Source organism: Atta colombica, unplaced genomic scaffold (genome assembly GCF_001594045.1).
Source record: "Atta colombica isolate Treedump-2 unplaced genomic scaffold, Acol1.0 scaffold29, whole genome shotgun sequence".
NCBI classification, from domain to species: domain Eukaryota; kingdom Metazoa; phylum Arthropoda; class Insecta; order Hymenoptera; family Formicidae; genus Atta; species Atta colombica.
The window spans coordinates 824,219-843,366 of record NW_017259392.1 but is presented as its reverse complement, the minus strand read 5'-3'; the positions used below and the strand labels follow the sequence as shown (position 1 = coordinate 843,366).

At 32.0% G+C, this 19,148-nt stretch overlaps 1 protein-coding gene across 1 annotated transcript in view; it reads left to right on the top strand.

Annotated features, from left to right (window-relative positions):
• LOC108690000 (protein aveugle) overlaps positions 1–19,144 on the top strand; it is a 20,798-nt gene extending 1,654 nt beyond the window's left edge. Inside the window, exons 2-6 of the mRNA XM_018197032.1 lie at positions 6,195–6,308; positions 17,061–17,298; positions 17,765–18,514; positions 18,951–19,044; positions 19,113–19,144. Coding sequence (XP_018052521.1) covers positions 6,195–6,308; positions 17,061–17,249 — 303 coding nt within the window. The 3' untranslated portion in view covers positions 17,250–17,298; positions 17,765–18,514; positions 18,951–19,044; positions 19,113–19,144. The remainder of the gene's footprint in view (positions 1–6,194; positions 6,309–17,060; positions 17,299–17,764; positions 18,515–18,950; positions 19,045–19,112) is intronic.
• Positions 19,145–19,148: the final 4 nt, after the last annotated feature.

Genomic DNA, 19,148 nt, shown 5'->3' with positions numbered 1-19,148 from the left:
TACATATATATATATATATATATATAAAGTTACTTTTTTTATTCATCTAAATATTGAAGAACGTGATTCTATTTTATGCGTGATGCGCATGATATATTATTTTATCCTCCTTGAATATTCGATTCCATTGGAGCCCGAAGGTCATGCACTGAAGATTTGACTATTCTATCGGAGATTGCTTACTTAGAAGTTTTGGTAAATGTTTATTTTAATTCTACTCCTTCTTCAATAGGTGCATTCAGAAACACGATTGCTCAGTGAGTTCTTGTATTTGATTGGCATATTTTAGATCTAAAAATATAGATCAAACAAGTAAAAGAGCTCACTGAGCTCTTAGTAAGCGGTCGTGCTTCTGGATGCACTCAATATTGATGAAATTAGACTCATTTGACACGTTTTTTTGTATAAAACGAAAGAATCTAGTAGAAAAAAAGTGTTGCTTTGCTCCGCGAACCGAGATATTAAGCTTTAAGCCCGTATTCAGAACGCTTTTATCTCTAAAATTCTACAGTATGCGTAATAAATAATAAATTATAGCATATTAGCTAACATCATTGTAAACGCGTTGAATACGGGCCTTAAAGTTGACAACTATTCAGGATAGGAAATCTGTCACGACCATGCAATAATGCAATGGTTGCGTTCAGCAGAACGTTTATTTTGTTGTTAATATAAGTTTATTTAACTGTTGGAAGTTTTCGTCGCGCTAATTGGATTATGCTTTTACATCAAGAGGAATAGTTCTATTTCAGCAATCATAAAACCATAATGTAAGATGAATTAGAAAGGTGAACCAATACGCATAATGGCCGAGATTTTGACCAATTAGAGATTGGACAATTCATTCGACGCGAGTTATGAAGCTCATAAAATAAAACAACATAAAAAAATAATATTTATAAATAACATTATATTTCCTGAATTATCTTTCTTTTCCATTTGAGGAAAAAAGGTTTATATATAAGGAAATTGGTAAAGAACTTGTGTTCTATTCAATAATACATTTTCCAGAGTGTCTACAAATTTGAACGGAGAAAATTCCCTGACTTTCCCCTGACTTTCCCCTGACTTTCCATGATTACGTCGGCATAATGCAATCGAAATTGTCTTCATATGTATACACAAAATAACTCTTCTATCTTGTATAATGCTTACAGCAACTGACTGCTTCGTCAGCCATTTTGAATCAGACAAATTGGCCAAGCTCTAATTGGCTGATATAACTCCACTCCTTTCAATTCACTGCATCCATTAGAACGATTCATCTTTTTTATCATAAAACGGCAAAATTGTTATGTTCTGCTGAACGCAATCAATGTGTGCAATAAAAAGTATAGAGATAGTCAGGACTGGACACATATTATCAGAAAGAAACTTGAAAGAGGAGATGACAGCTCAAAACTTATAACCACAGAATGCTGCGCGCACTGAAAAAGTAGATGTAAACTGTATAGCAAGATCTACTTTTCTGAGGGTACATACATTCATTTTTTGAAACTGCAGATGATAAATCGATATTTGATTTGTATAATCATGTTACATTCACAAATTGTGTCAGAAATATTCACACCTCTGCAATCTTACATGCGCGTGATTAAAATCGCTTAAAAATATTAATATTAAGGTTACATTACAGCAGAATAGGCAAATAATGCGTTATTTGTAACGTCCTTACCGTTACAAGTTATTTTTTTCGGTAATAGATAACGATGTTCCATTTTCTTTTGAGTTATTAATGTTTATGATAATGTAATTACATTTTTGGGATAACGGTAACAATTTTACTAGTTACTTTATCGTTGCTTTATTTCTAACTATATAAAAGTTTAGTCATGTGTAACTATATAATCCTAAAACATTAACAGTCTGATTAGCTGTCTAAGTCACATTTTTCGCTATCGCGATCACCTTTTTTTCATTGTATTCACAGTTTACACATATAGACTAACTCAGATATAATCACAATTTTTTTTATTTTTACAATTATTTAATTTCTTAAAATAAAATTTTTTTCTGTGTTATATTCTCATCTTACATATTAAATATATGTTTATAATTATAGCAGATTACAAATAATATTACAAATATATTACAAATAATATATTTTTTTATTATATAATATCATTTTAGAGTATTCACGATAAGTCATTCGCATCTTGTTTCTTTTCTTCGAAATATTGCACCTGGTTAAGTAATTCTTTCTATCTTTTTCTCCTTTTTAAATATACAATTTTATAAATATTTTTTAAAGATGTTAAAATATATATAAGAAATATATATAAGAAATGTATATAAGAATCTATTCATAATTTTTGTATTGTATGTTTGGAGAAATTAACCACACATCAACGAATCATATAGAAAATTATATATATATTAAGAGTTAAACATTTAATTTAAAGAATCTTATTAAAATTAATACGAAAAATAAATTTATTTATATGTTATGTGACAGCATCTATTTCATTCATGAAAATAATGCAATGTTTACTATAGACATATATTTTTTGAGCTCTATTTCTCTACTAAAAAATAAAATTTTGACATCTTTTTTACCGCAAAAATCTGCATATAATGTTTTATTAATGTCAAGAAAAAAAGTAACGAAAAAGTAACGACTCATTATATTTTGAGTAACAATAACGGTAACGAGTTACTTTTGCAATAACGAATAACAAGTATTTTTTAGGAAAAAAAACGAGTTATTTTTATGAGGTAACCCTGATTTAATCCTACGTTATACGCCTTAAGAAATACAGCCCGAATATGAAAAATTTTTAATATGAAAAAAATGACACAATTTTGAACGCTTGGGATTTTGCTAAAATCGATCTTGAACTCGAAATTTGATCATTTTTTCATATTTAATCAGGTTATATTTCTTAAAGCGTATATCGGTTAAATGAACTTGCATCGTGTTCAGTGATTAAAAAAACATACAGTACGACATCCGAATTAAATCATTTTTGTATCAAATTAAACATATATTAAAGAAAATCAAAACTTTGATTTAAAAATCGTCTACTAACTATCTCTAAATTTTAATATTTTTTGATAAAAATTTAGGGGTGTTCTTTTGGTATGAAATGGAAGCTTTTGAGCTAAGTGGTCGATAAAAAAAATTTTTTCAACTTCTCTAATTTATTCTATCTCATTTCTGCATCCATGAATGTCCTATATAGTTTTGGTAACTATGTCCAATTAGAGAAGACTGAGTCAGGTGATGAAGTTTGCCAATCTCTCCCTATAAGGCTCTCTATTACCGCCTTATTACACAAATATACTGTTAGATTGTGTGCTAATTTAGAGAACATCATTTCAATATTTGATAATTTTATGAAAATATAAAAGTTGAAAATCGGGAAGATCACTTTTCTTTCTTTGTTTATGACTCCATGTTAGATTTTCTGTTCGTATTATAGTTTTAATATTCGTTAGATTTTCTATTCTATTGTGGTGAGCTCACCGTTCGTATATATAGTAAAACCTTGTATTTTAAATACTTATTGTAAGATTATATTGAATGCTGTTGAATCACTAAATTTTGGATATAATTATAAAGGGTCTTTCAATAAAGATGCTCGATTTTTAAATGTAAATAAAACAAGTTGTGTGTGAGATATCCACTCAATTTTTTTTTATATGAAAGAATATTTTATTAAGTATGGAACATCGCTCAAATGTCCGCCGCGGCTTTGCTTGGTGACACGTATTCGGGCGGTCCAATTTTCGATGACTTTCTCACATAAATCTGGCTGAATTTGCTGGATGGCGTTTGTTATGTTGACTTTGAGAGCATTAATTGTTTGCGGTTTATTCGTATAGACCTGCGATTTAAGATAGCCTCAAAGGAAGAAGTTTAAAGGCGTTAAATCGCCTCGGTGGCCAGTTCGCCGCTGCGCGAGATAATTATGCCCTCAAATCGCTCGTGCAGAATGTCCATCGTGTGTGGCACGTAGCGGCCTGTTGGAACCACATATTATCGATATCCATATCATCCATTTTAGACCACAAGAAGTTGCTTATCATCGATCTCTTATCATCGTTCGCCGTTGATGATTATGGCAACGCCCGCTTCGTTTTGGAAGAAATATGAACCGATGATTCCACCAGACCAAAATCCGCACCAAACAGTGACTTTCTCGGGATGCATTTGGAGCTGGTGTATCTCGCGTGAATTGGTATTCCAAATTCGACAATTTTGCTTGTTCACATATCCATTCATCCAAAAATGGGCCTCATCGCTAAAGATGATTTGTTTGGCGAAATTTGCTTGTTAATTTTCAACTGCTCCAGAACCTAATCAGCGAATACACGGCGTTGTCTATAGTCGTTTATCTTAAGTTCCTGGGTCAGTTGAATTTTATAGGGGTGCAGACCCAAGTTCTAACGCAAAATTCGCCAAGTTGAAGTCGCAGAAAGGTCAAGTTCTTGTGAACGATGAGAAATTGACTGCCTCGGGTTTTCCCGTACACTCTCACAGCAGCGATGTTTTCAGCAGACCTTGCGTTTCGGCGATGTACTGGTGTTGGCTGATTATTTATCGAACCGGTTGATTCGAATTTGGTCACCAAACGAATAGTCGATTCGGCAGGATAGTTGTGGCGAGGATAAAAATCACGTAATGAACGTTTCTCGAACGAAGCACTGATTTTAATAATAAAATTTTATGATTTGCACACGTTGCTCAACACTATGATTTTCCATGGTGATTTGCCATGGAAACATTACTAAACAATTCACAATAAATTTAATAGATGTTACTTTAACAACATGGCTACTATGATCTAACAAATTTCAAGCGTCTCTATTGAAAAACCCTATATATATATCTATAATCTTAAATGATGTTTCATAGTGTGCTGCATAAAGTTGTATTTATGAACTGTGACACTATATTTATAATTCAATTCAAGTATTTATTACACTGATGTGTTTATTAAAGCATTATACAGGCTGAGTAAAAAGTCCTGGGATGATGAAATATTTAGAAAAAACTAAGCATTTTCGAAAGAAATTTTTTCTACAAATAAGGTTATAAGGTTTTAAATGATTCACTGATGTAGGCAGTCTGACCGTTCGCGAATGCTGTTACGAATATCGTCGCGAAAGCCGTCGCAAACGCTATCATATTGATGCTTTGTTGTAATCGCCGCGAACTGTCACGAACTTCATCGCGAACGTCCTGCGTATGATGTTCCATTTTTATTAGTTTCAATTTAGTTTCTGAGCCTAGTGTGATAGATGTATGTACAAAAATTGATGCTTTGTTTTCTAACATAACAATTCAAGTGTTCTATATTTTTCATTTAACAAGAAATTTTTTTCCTTCGATCACTGCACTCACGCCGAGAATGCAAACTGAGAAGTAGAATCAAACGAAGTGTACGAAGAACTGCATGAAAGTGCGATGATTTGTTTGATAAAAAATTAATTCCTTGATCCCTCCTTGGTAGGAGGGTTCGATGTTCGCGATGACGCTCGAGATACTATCCACACTGATACTACCACGCCGTCTTGTTCACAGCAGTATTTGCGGCGACGTTCTGATACAAATTTGTACACAGCTAATTGCAAATATTTCTTTGATGTGGCGGCGAAAAATCAACTTCTCGGCCGATCGACCCGATGTTACACGATGATGTTCGTGACAGCGTTTGAGACAGCGTTCACACTGCACACGTCTTGTTCGCGATGGCGTTCAGATACAAATCTTTACATCGTTTTATGCAATGATGTTCGTGATAGCGTTCGAGCTATCATTCATATTGCACGCCGTTCTTCTTGCGACGGCTTCTTCGCGAACAGTTTGTAACGGCGTTTTGATACAAGTCTGTACGCGATTTAAGAAAATCTTTTTCCTTGCTTCTCAAAGACTAGTTTCACATAATTTTTATCTTCGCGTAAACGATCCCACTTTTGACACCATGTAGCGGAAACGGGAATAAATAATCTCTTATAGCGAAAGACAGTATATCTTAAGAACTCTATTGCAAGCGGTTGCCTCACGTAGTACTTCATTATAACCTGCGCCAAGCATAATATCGGATACTTTTCGGATATTTTTCGGAATGTCCGATGTATCCCTAAAAGTATAATATATACTTGGTGCTGCCAAGCTTTCGAAAATAAGTACTTTAGCGTCGCTAGGCTCCACCAGGATTATTCCAATGTATAAATTGTTGCATTTTCAGAGCAAGACAACTCGACCACGTCCGGTGTATTTATGGAATGTATTAGATGTGCAGAAATGGCTGAGACGACACTGCAGCGACTATTATCAGCTATACTATGAACTGTTTCTGCATGTAAGTATTTTTTACTTTGTCATAAGTATGTTTTTCAAATTTTGTTTTTAATCCTGCTTCTCTATAGATTTGCCGCGTTACTAAGGGAAGTAGATGACTGATTGACAATTATGGTTGTCCGGTTCTATTTCAGCCAATTACGATTAACTTGCTACGTGATTGGTCGAAGTGGAACCGGGCAACCGTCAATCGTAATCATTAATCCACCATCTGGGCACCTATTATGAAAATTTTGCGATTCCAATCGGAAATGCGAAATTCCAACTGGCGAGTTTCCGACCGCAATTCCGTGTTTTTGCTATTATGGTTTCCGAGCAGAATGGGCTATTTCTCTAAATCTGAAATGAACGAAAGAAAGTGGACTTTTATGACCAATCAATAGTCTAAGAAATATCGCTAGATAAAATTATATACTATATTTTAATCGTCTTAATTAAAATGTCCGATACTTATACTATGAAAACGTAACAGCACATAGCTGTGAATAGTGAGTTGAAAAGTGGAATTTTATTGAACATTTTTTGAAATCCTAATTATCAAGCCAGAAACAAACAAGATTCAAACGAATTAAATTTTAATGATGATGTAACGAGTATGTAATTATATCGGCATGACATATTACAAAATTGGGTTTAAAATACAATTACTGTTGTTAATTGACTGCTGGTGAAATATTTTACTTTATTTTGCTGATGAAAATATACATTAAAGATATATCCACACAACTTGCACAGCCGCATAAACATATGCATAAAAAAAATTATCCAATCGCATTTCTTTTATAAAGTCGCACATAAAATATGATTAGATTTCTTTATGCATACGTTTATGCGGCTATGCAAGTTGTGTGGATATACCTTAACACGTATTTAGCTATCATGCCGATGCAAACATTTTATTGAGTTTAGTTATTTTTGCTGCATCATTATTGGTGCTTATTATTTATTTCTTCTATTCCTCTCTTTTCGCTTACGATCTACAGAAATAGGAAAGCTCATTCCGCTCGTAAACCATAATAGCAAGAACGCATGAATGGAATCGCAGTCGAAGTGTCGCGTTTCCGAGGTAATAAAATTTAGTTATATCTCAAAAATCAATAAAATTAAGCTTATTACGCGTTTTTACATGAAATAAATGAATCTGGCAAAAAAGTGTCGCTTTGCTCTGCGAATCAAGATATTAATTATTATGCTAATTCTACAATGAGTCGGTAGTCGGAAGACTTAACCAGTTTTAACCTAGATAGATGACTAATTTTTCGCATTTACTACCTCTATAATCTTTTCTGCAAATATTGACAACAAATTATGTTTACCGATTTGCTGCAAATAGGAAATATACTTTGTTATTGTTAGTATTGTTAACAAACTTCTATTAAATACGCTCTCAGATAACTAAATCCTATCGCAAACAAATTTTCTAAAATCTTGCTACAAGACAAATTTAATGCAAATTTTAATGTCAGCAAATAAGAAACATGAGATCAAATTGTCGATAAAAACCAAACAAGATTTATAAATAACAATTTAATAACAGTAAGTTCACGACAAAAGCTGAGCAAATCTTACTGATCTAACTTTACGGCAAATTGTCGTCAAAAATTGATTAAAATCTGTCATTGTCATATGCGATCCCGCCACGAGATGGACTCGCTTCTCGTAAAAAGTCCAGGAATCCTAAAAAAGATAAATGCAAATAATTAAGTTGGCGAGTCCTCTAGAGATTCCCAAATTCTTTCGAATGGGGCTTCCGAATGTTTTTTTTTTACTATTTTATAACTTTGTCGTGTGTATTTTAAAATGTGATGTTAATCAATAATTATTGATTTTCTCACAATCAATCTTCAGATTCGGAATCGCGTTCCAATAATTTATTTTGTCGCACTGTGTAATTATTGATTAATATCACATTCTAAAAACACAACAATATTATATTTCAGCAATAAAACTGGATTATATTTGATTAATTAGAAATATGTTACAAAAGGCTACGAACTATAAGAATAAAAATAAAATATAAATAATAAGCAAGATTAATTATCTTGTTTTATATTCTTCTATTATTATATTAACAGACTGAGTTTTTCATCGTTTTTACCGATACTGACCTCATATATTTTTATCAAATTATTGTAATTGCGACACGATAATAGCGAGTAATCTCCGTTCTGACATATGCACAATGACATTGCTAGAAATTGGTCTTTTTGGATTTGACAATAGGCGTTTTCATACCAATGCGATAACCATAGGATGTAATTATGTCATTATTTTTTACATCAAAGCCGAAATCTGTATTCCGTCTCATTTAATTATCTTTCAATTATCATTAGCCGTTGACTTTTTAAATTTATATAAATATTTTACTTAAAAATATTACATGTCTAATTAAGAATGACTGATCGAAGTCGAAACGCCGTTTGTTTTAATTTCTTGTAATATGTTATTTTAGCGCTTTTTATCTTGCTTATTATTTATATTTTATTTTTATTCTTAATAGGATTTGTAGCCCTTCTTAATATATTTCTAATTAATTTATTATTTCACTTACATTATGTATTTTAATTCATGCGGTCGAAATTATTTTACATTTGTATGTTTATATTTGGTATCCCTCTGTTGGTATATTTGGCCACAGACTGTATTTGGGTTGTATTTGTGCCATTCTTCATAGTCAGCATATTTGATTATAGATCTGATGTGCATTTGGTGTAGATCTGTGATCATATTAATACTAAATCTGCTTTGATATTGGCTCCAATTTGAGAATATATTTTCAGATATGGTTTATATTGCATGTCTTATTACGGATACAGTAGGCTCTGGTTTTGGTACTTAATTCCATTGGAATTTTATGTCAATTTGGCAACAATTTAGGAACAAAATGTTTGCTGGGTAGTTGTTAGTTGTGCAGCGAGTCATTTAACTCGATTAAGGAATAAAGTCGACGCAGAAATTCTGGATTACGTTGAAACATCTCCAAACATTATTTTGAAATCGTCACACGGTCGCGCTTATGGTTCACAGTGAGCAAACGCGGCATCTTGTCAATAGCTTTTTCAATTATTCGTGTAAAATTGAAATCACTGCCATGTGATATGCCTGTGGCCTCAACAAGCTCGCGCATTTTCACTCGTCGATCAGTCAAAATAATACGTAGACTTTATTGATGATTTCTGGCGTACCAGCCTTAATTGGACGTCCCGAATGAGATGCACTACATGTGAATGTACGATCACGTTTAAATTCATTCACCCAATTGTATACAGTCGCAAACGCTGGTGCAGATGTGCTATGAACATTATCCAACACGGCTTTGATTTCTTTCGGCGTTAAACCTTTCATATGTAGATGTTTGATCACTGCGAAATTCGTTTTTTTCCATTTTACAAAAAATATAAAGATTGTTCGCTTTAATCGTCTACAGAAATGAAACCACGCGATGAATTTCGCTCAAAATTTGACAGTAATCAGCTGAGAGATGCTACTTGTCAAAAAGTAATGTGACATGATACTGCGAGTGCCTTCTAAAAGATTTTCTAAGAACTTATTGATTTGCCTTCGTAATTATATATAAATATATATAATTATATAAAATTATACATATTTTTATATAATTTTATACATAAAATATAATTATACATAAAATATTTTTTCCCGGGTTATCCAATTTCTCTGCGTCCATGGCATCTCCTCGTGATGGCGGTAACGGATTGTACCAGACCAAAGACATTGAAGCAATATCTAAAATATATTTGATACAGTTCATTAATCCGGCTAAGTCCTTGTTAGGCAATTAAAACCTTTTGTTTCATACTTTGAGTATCTCTCTTTTCCCTCTTCATCGATTAATATGTATCACTTATATTACTTATAACTATTTGAGATTCAAAAAAGATTTTAGTTGTCTTCGTCAAGATTGGACTGTTCCAGATATTAATAGTGTTTTCTCTTGAGATATACTGAGTGTAACCTCGCACTATACCAGTTGCGTGTAAATGTTGCATTAGTGTTGCACTACAAAAAGTGTATATACACCATGGTACTTCATGCTATCGTGTTTAATTCTGCTGCCGGTTGACTTTTATTTTCAAATTTTTAATATCACACTGGCTCTATGCCGTCTTTTTGAAATCGTGTAGCAAAACCCCACTTCGTACATAAAACTGTACACTACATTACAGCCACGGAAACACGGAAACACATTACCAGGTGTATAAGCTTAAATCTGCTGTTTGCTCAAGTGGTTTGCTATAGGTGGCATTAGTGAGCGTACAAAGCTGGGCACACAACACACTTTTTTTTATGTGTTTGACATCTGTCAACATTAACCAGTGCACATCATCAGCAATTTCATACAACAACATACATTTTTTCTTTCGTAATCATTTCTAGTTTTTTGCTAAAAAAAAAAGCATATGCGGGAAGCTTTGCTTTTCTGTTTCAATTTGAAGAAATCGCTGCCGAATCGCATTGAATGCTTGTGAAGGCCTTTGGCGACAATGCTTTATCGGAAACAATGTGCAGAGATTGGTTTCGCTGGTTCAAAAATTTTGACCTGAGTGACAAGAAGCGTGAAAATCGGCCCAGAAAGGTTGAGGACTGTCAATTGCAGGCTCTTTTGGACGAGGACGATATCCAATCGCAAAAAATGCTTGCTGAGCAATTGAATGTTTCTCAAACAGTCATTTCCATGCGGCTACATGCCATAGGGAAGATTCAAAAGATCGGAAAATGGGTGCCGCATGAACTGAACGATAGGCAGATGGAGCGACGCCAAAACACATGCAAATTTTGCTTGTCAGATAAAAAAGAAAGTCGTTCCTGCATCGGATTGTGACAGGCGATGAAAAGTGGATCTATTTTCAGAATCCTAAACGTAAGAAATCTTAGGTTGATCCCGCCCAACCATCAACATCTTCCTCAAGACTAAATCGTTTCAGATGGAAGACGATGCTGCATGTTTGGTGGGATCAGGAGGGTGTCATCTACTATGAGCTGTTAAAATCTGGTGAAACTGTTAATGCTCACCGCTATCATCAACAACTGATCAAATTGCACCATGCTCTGCGTGAAAAAAGGCATTATCGGAAAAGACATGACAAGCTCATTTTCCTCCACGACAACGCACACGTCAACAATGGTCCAAAACTACTTGGAGACACTCAACTGGGAAGTGCTACCCCATCCCGCTTACTCACCAGACCTGGCACCTTCTGACTATCACCTGTTTTCGATGGGCCACGCGCTCGCTGCGGCGACTTCGATTCTTATGAAGACGTCCGAAAATGGCTTGATGAGTGGTTTGCCTCGAAAGATGAGGAATTTTTTTGGCGTGGTATACACAAATTGCTCGAAAGATGAAAAAAATGTATAGTTAGCGAGAGCAAGTACTTTGAATAAATTTGTTTTTGCTTCCTAGGAAAAAAAAAATGTGTTTTTCTGACTAAAAACAGCGGATTTAAGCTTATACACCTGGTATATTGAGTTTGCCTATCACCAGCCAAGAAAACGCTATACTGTCTAAGTATTGCGGTGGGCGATGCAACCAAGCAAAAATGCTATAGATGATTTGAGGAATCGAATAAAATCAGTCCTACATAGTACACAATACATAGTCATAAAGTGAATTTTGAACAGTTGTTGCACTCAAAGGATTCATTTTACAAAATTGTGCATATGGAACTTTTAAATCCTTTTTTATGCTCTACAATTTCTAGGTCTTAATGCTGTTCAGTCAGAATCCAAACTGGGCTTAATCCTTTACATAGCCGCATAAACGTATGAAAAAAATTATCCAATTGCATTTCTCCTATAAAAACGCACATGATTAATGTGCTTAATACATTTATGCGGCATCTATGCAAGTTTGTATTTGATACATCCTCATCGATAAGACATAAGACATTCATAAGAAATTCAATCAATCAGAGTTTATTGTTTTATGGAAAGAAAGGAAACGAAGAATTGGTACACTTAATTGGTACATTTTCTTATACATTATATTATGCGTTATGCAACAATCTTTGCTCCCCGTCTTATGGCCATTCTACAATAAGCCATTAGTCATAAATCAGAAGTTAGAAGTTGGAAATTGATGACTTGTGATTGATTAATTTCCAGCTTCTAACTTCTGATTTATGACTAATGGCTTATTGTAGAATGCGTGTTAGAAAGGCTACCGACTATCGACTCATTGTAGAATCAGCTTTAAGGTTGATAGGTTAGGAAATCTGTCATATTGATAGCATAGAAGGTTACACAAATTCTGTTCTATGCAAATTTTCTGTTTTAAAAAGTTGAGGTGCCGGAAATTTTCCGATCAACTCGGAAACAATCGAACTGTTCATAACTCATCTAGAAATATCTAGAGTTAAACGAAATAATTCCGATCGGAATCCATTCAGAACATTTCCATTTTGAAGAAGTAAGAGAGAAGGAGGTGCGGAAACTCTATGAAATAGAATTTGTGACCCCTAATTGGGAGAGAGTCCGCTGAAAAGAAGGGATTTCTATAATCAGGCGCCATTTTTAATTAACCTTCCTCGAACAGATCAGCCTTATCTCAGTCTTGCTGAGTCATAAATTTTCTCAGTCTCTGTATATTATTTGTGTATTTAATATTTGTAATATTGATAAAATGGCATGTTAAGATATGTGGATGTACTAGCAAAAATGCTCAAGAAAGAGTAGTCTTATTGTAACTCGCTTGGAAAAAATGTTCAATAATTGGCATGCCAATGGAATTGTTTCAAGAGACATCAACGAATTCAGTAAAAAAAAATCGCATCTGTGAGCATTACATTTTTAGAAAGATATTTAGATAAAGATATTTGAATTTATAATCACAAATTGAAGCAACAAATACATGCAGCGACGCTACGTATACACTTGTGAAAAAATTTCCGAAAATTTCTCTGAAAAAGTTTGAAAATTTTCCTGAAAATATCAGTATTTTCGGATGTTGCAGAATTTTTCAAAGAATTTTTCAGTATAATTTCAGAGATCTGTTAAAATATTTCAGTGATTTTTAATGATTTTCGTAAAATTTTTTACAGTATATTTATAGATCTTCAGAATTTGTCAAAGATTTTAAGAGATTTTCATTATGATATTCGAAAAAAAAATTATATTTTAAGATTTATAAATTTTATTTTCTTCTTTTAAAAGAGTTGTTCTATGTGTAATGATTTTACCTGAAATTATTTTGAAAAATACTTACCTAGGATGAGGATTAATACTCACCTGGGATTCGAACCTGAGACTTCTGGGGTTTTTGCGTTATGTATTACACTTCTTTAATTGATGAGTGTATTATTTATTGTCTATTTAAGTTTCAGAGACATTATTGAATTCCCGCGAAATTCAAGGACTTTCAGACTCTTAACAATTTTCAAAAAATCGCTGAAAGTCTCTAAAAAGTGACAAATTATGAAAATTCTCTCTTCAGAGAGATATTATTGTAATATAATCCCGAATTTCAACGAAATTCAAAGACTTTTAGACACTTGGAAATAATTTTCAGAGAAATCCCTAATAATGCCTGAATTTCATTGAGAAAGTCTTTGAATGTTATTGAAAATCTCTGAAAAATTTTTTCAGGCATTTACAGCGAAATTTTCAGAGACATTTTTTCACTAAGGACATCTAATACCAGGGGTTTACAATAGAAATAATCATAACAGTTGCAGAATCATAAGTCGTAGAAAATTATGTCCAATCATAGTCGATTATACTTCTCATATTCGATTATGATTGGTTAATTTTCTACGATTTAAAATCCTACGATCGCTACGAATTTTATTGGCTTTTATAGGCTCCACTTTACGAATGCTTTAAAATGACCCTCAAAATGACACCCAATTACAGAATTCCATTTCTTTCAGTGGACTTTCTCCTAATTAGGGATCACAAATCAGGATCGCTTTTTCGGTTTGCGTGCTAATTGGATCTCCTTCTCTCTGACTTCATGATTTCCATAATAGGTGCCGTCCTGATATAGATATAAGAGATGGTTTTATAAACTTCGATTAACATAGAGTGTTCCAGATAGCAACGTGTATGTCTTGTTGCTGGCATATTGCTTGCTATATATTGCTAAGCATGTGTTGCTTGCAGAATTGCAGCAACTGAATCTTCATTTGTTGGCAGCTTGATGCCTTCACGATGTAATTTTGAATAATAACTTGCCAGCAATTTGCCAACAACTTTAAAATCATCATTAAAATTTGTACTACTGCCATCATGTTGATATAATAATATGCAGCATCATACAATGCTGTCATATACCGACAACACAGATAATATTGATGCTGCTGTCTTGTTGTTAAACTGCTGGTACACATACTGTTGCCTGCATGTTGCAATGTCGGTATATTCGAAATCGTTGAAGACAAATCTATGGCAAGTTGCCATAGATTAGCATAAGCAATCATATTTGTGCGATTTTGCTGAAATATCGCTTTGCTATCTGGGGTGGTCCACTTGGCGCTACAAACGCTTTGGAAGCATTTGACTGACCAATCAGAAGAAAGAATTTCATTAATTATCCAATAAAAAAAATGCTTCGAAATATTATTCTGCTTAAAATTTATTATAGAAAACTGTAGAAAAAGTTCTCTCTATAGCTTTTAATGAGCATTTTGAATCGGTAAATCCCTATCCCTAATAGTTTTCTATGTGAAGTAATGTATAGTTTCCAAGAATTTCCAATAGGGATTTCACTTCGATTCACACCTATTAGATACCAAAATGCAAAAATGATGTAAATATAAGAAATAAAAAATACTTTTTGTTCTTATATTAATATCATATATTCATCATGATTGAGATATGCCAAACATTTATATGCATGTACATATTTCTGAAAACGCACAGGGTTTTGACAAGATTTGAACCTAAGAGCCTAAGACCTATGGAATAATAATCTTACACGCTAACTTTGAGCTCTAATCGCACGTATATGTAGACAATTTAAAACAATTCGACTGTTATTTGATTTCTTATATAAATTAGTTTAGTGTAATTATTTAAAAGACATCTTCAATTTCAACGAAATTATGCTTATTCATACGTTTTTGCATGAAACGAAAGGATCCAGTAGTAAAATGTGCCTAGTCCTGCGAACCGAAATATTAAGCGTTAAAGTTGACGACTGTTAAGATTAGGAAATCTGTCACACTTAATGCAGCGTTATGTGTACGTATTTTTATTTATTTAGAATTATTATCTTACTTCCGATTTTAATGAAATTAGGCTTATTTGACACGTTTCTATTAAAAATGAAAGACTGTTCTGCTTTTGCTATCTGCGAAAAGTTAACTTTTAAAAATTATTAAAACTTTAAAAGTTAACTTGTTGCAAAACAGAGTTATCTTTCGTTTTAAATAAAAACGTGTCGACTGAGTCTTAATTTTATTAAAATCGGAGATGAGGTAATGAATCTAAATAAATATCTATTAACAGTGTAAAGTGTAGAGCTGCATTAAGTCAATGTGATAAATTTCTTTTAACATTTAATTAACTTTAACGCTCGATTTACGGGACTAGGCACAACATTTTACTATCGGATTCTTTCGTTTCATGCAAAAACGCGTCAAATGAGAATAATTTCATTGAAATTGAAGGTGAGAAGTATTTTCTAAATAATTACTTACCATAATTTTGTTTTCAAGAAATTAAAAAGCTATTAAAACCTATAAGCATTACAGTGGGATATTTCCTATTATTACCGATAGATCACTGAATGCATGTAATGCTACATAGAACAGTATTGATGACTTCTAGTAAATTCACCAAAACTTATATGAGAAAATCTGTTGAAACACATTGGCCAGCCAACGGCCAATAAGTTGTTTCTCATAAAAAATTTCGACTTTCATAGAAAATCGTAGACCTATAGGTCGGTATTGTACATGAAACATCATAAAGCCTGTTCTACAATGTGCTTTTTGTTTCCTGTTTCTTACCTTTTGTTATTTTTTACATCTTGTCTTTTTGCTTCTAATCCGGTTTTTTGTTTTATCGCCCAAAATAAAAGTTAACGAACTTCGAAAGAAACAAGAAATACGTCGCAAAAGATATAATTGTTGATAAACGGTTGCAAAAGAGAAAAAAGCAAAAGGTAAAAAACAAGAAACAAGAAACAAAGAGCATATTGTAGAATAACTTTTATTGTAAAAAGTTGATAAGAGTTTAATAAGTAAAATACTAAATAGAAAATCATAGAATTTTATTGATAACTGAATTTTATTGATAACTGAATCATAGAATTTTTTAGTCGTTCTCGTACTATAAAAACTATTGAAAACTATAAATAATTATACAAATTCCATATGTTCCTATAATTTTTTATAGAAAATTTTAAGCAGGAGAATAGTTTTTCATAGAAAATTTGTAGCATCAAGTGGATCGTTGTCTTAATCGGTCAATTAAATATTGCCAAGACTGCAAGACTTGAAAACATTATTTTCTGGCGGAGCCATGCTCGATTTATGCTTTTTCACGATTGAGAATTGCCATTAATAAGGACCTGTGCTATTATTATCACATTGTTCTTCACAGCTGCCAGAAAATTAGTTTATATTTTCAGTCAGCAGTTGGCAATAATGAAATTTAATCGATCGATTAGCTTAATCGAAGTTTGTAAGATCTAATTCCATGTAGAACGTTATTAATTATACATTAAGACTTTTTTTATTGATGAAAATGTATTTTTAGCATAAAATAATAAAAATCTTCTCTATCTTTTAAGCATGACATTACAGGAAAGACATTGTTAAGAATAAATGAAAATAGCTTGAGGCGGATTGGTATCGATAATGAACAACATAGGATGGACATTTGGAGAGAAATTATTAAATTGCATCTTAAAACAGATATGTTAGAGCTTAAGGACATTGAGCGACGTGATAATATGATGAACTTTGATCGAAACATGTAAAACCTATTGTTGCACAGATATATTTTTTAAATATATATTATTATTAACGGTATGTGTAATACAATATGTAAATGTATATACATACAATATTATATGAAATATGTATTTATTACATATTTATTTTAAGAACATACTTTGTATCAAATCATACAGTTTATATAAGAATAAAATATTGAATTTGATATTATTTATTATTCTTATTTATTTAATGGAATTTATTTTATAAACAGAGAATTTGTTGATTTTAAAGATATAATGGATACAAAAATAGACTATTTCGATAAAAATGTAATTTTTTTCACAAGAAACTTGAAATATGCCGTTTATGTGGAGAAAAGTCTTCAGATTATTACAATATTTGAACACAAAAATAACTATATTCCTGAAAAAATAAGTAGACGTTTACCGATCATTGTAAATTAAAATGTTGCGTGATATTTTGTGCTTTTTAAACTTTTAAATTTATATATTTATTATACATAATGTATAGTAACATTGTTTTTTTTTATTTTTAGATTTAGCCGAATGACAATTTACCTCCCAATATATGCAGACGTTGTTTAAATTATTTAAATATTAGTTGTAAACTGATTCTTAGTGCAGTAGCAGTAGATGAGATTTTACGAATTCAATTAGATCAAAAGCAGAAAGATGCTATTTTTACAGATGAAGATCGTAGCATTGTAATGTCCTATTGAAAAACCTAAAATTTCTGGACTATCAAATTCAAGCAATTGTTATTAAAAGAACTAAAAAAGCGAGCTTGTTGACTCGGTCGAATGTGAATCTATGCGACTTGAACTTTCAAGATACATTTGATAGATACATTTGATAATTATATGAAACAGTAAACTCTGCAATGACAGCTTTGACGAATCTAATAAGTTGATAGCACACAAAACAGTAGAGACATAACAATAATATTGCAATAAGCAGTAGCATGTGTAAACATATTATTGATCAGAATAATGAGAGGAAGATTATAGGTGAGAATATCCAGAATATTATGATCAGAATATTAAACAGGAGATTATAGATGAGAAGAATATTGAAAGTAATTAGGAAACAGATTAAAATATTAGTTACGAAAAGCAGAATTTTATAAAAGGTATCGAAATGTTCAAAATGAACAAAGTAACAAAAGATTACAATCGGGAAGAATGTTCAGAATTATCAGAATATTGAACAGGAGATTGCAGCTGAGAGAATATTCAAAATAATTGGGAAATAGAGCAAGAGACTATTAATAAAATTAGTTACAAAAAGTAAGATGTTACTTTTATAAAAGATATCGAAACAACAAAATCAATTAATTTAGCAATAGATACTGATGAAATCGATATTGTAGAAAAAGAAAGCGAAAACAATCTGACACAGACTTGATAAAGTAAATTAATAATAGATTGACTCAGATATAGATGAAATAAAAAATAGTAAAAAATTTGATACAATTTAAAACGCTCAAAATTTGATACAATTTAAAACGCTCAAAAGAACTATTTTTTGTGAAATTTGCAAAATCTACTTCGCGAACGAACGATATTTTAATAAGATACAGGAAAAACTATGATTTATATTATGTGCTCTACAAAACATTCGTCTAGATATGATTTGTTTCTATAAAACGTGAAAGACATATGTATAAAAAAGTACAGTTAAAGTATATGTGTAATAAAAGTATGGGAAATTTTTTATACATAGCTGGACTTGGAATGAACATAATGAAGAGTTTCCAGAATGGCCAAATATTGCAGCGCAGTATTCTTGACAGATTTTAAATTGATATCATTTACAGGTAATTTTGTTAAAAATTTATTTATATATAAAAAAAGTAATTGCATTATATCATGTCCATACTTTCAGAAACACAAATCAGAGATGTTCAATGATCCGACTGTG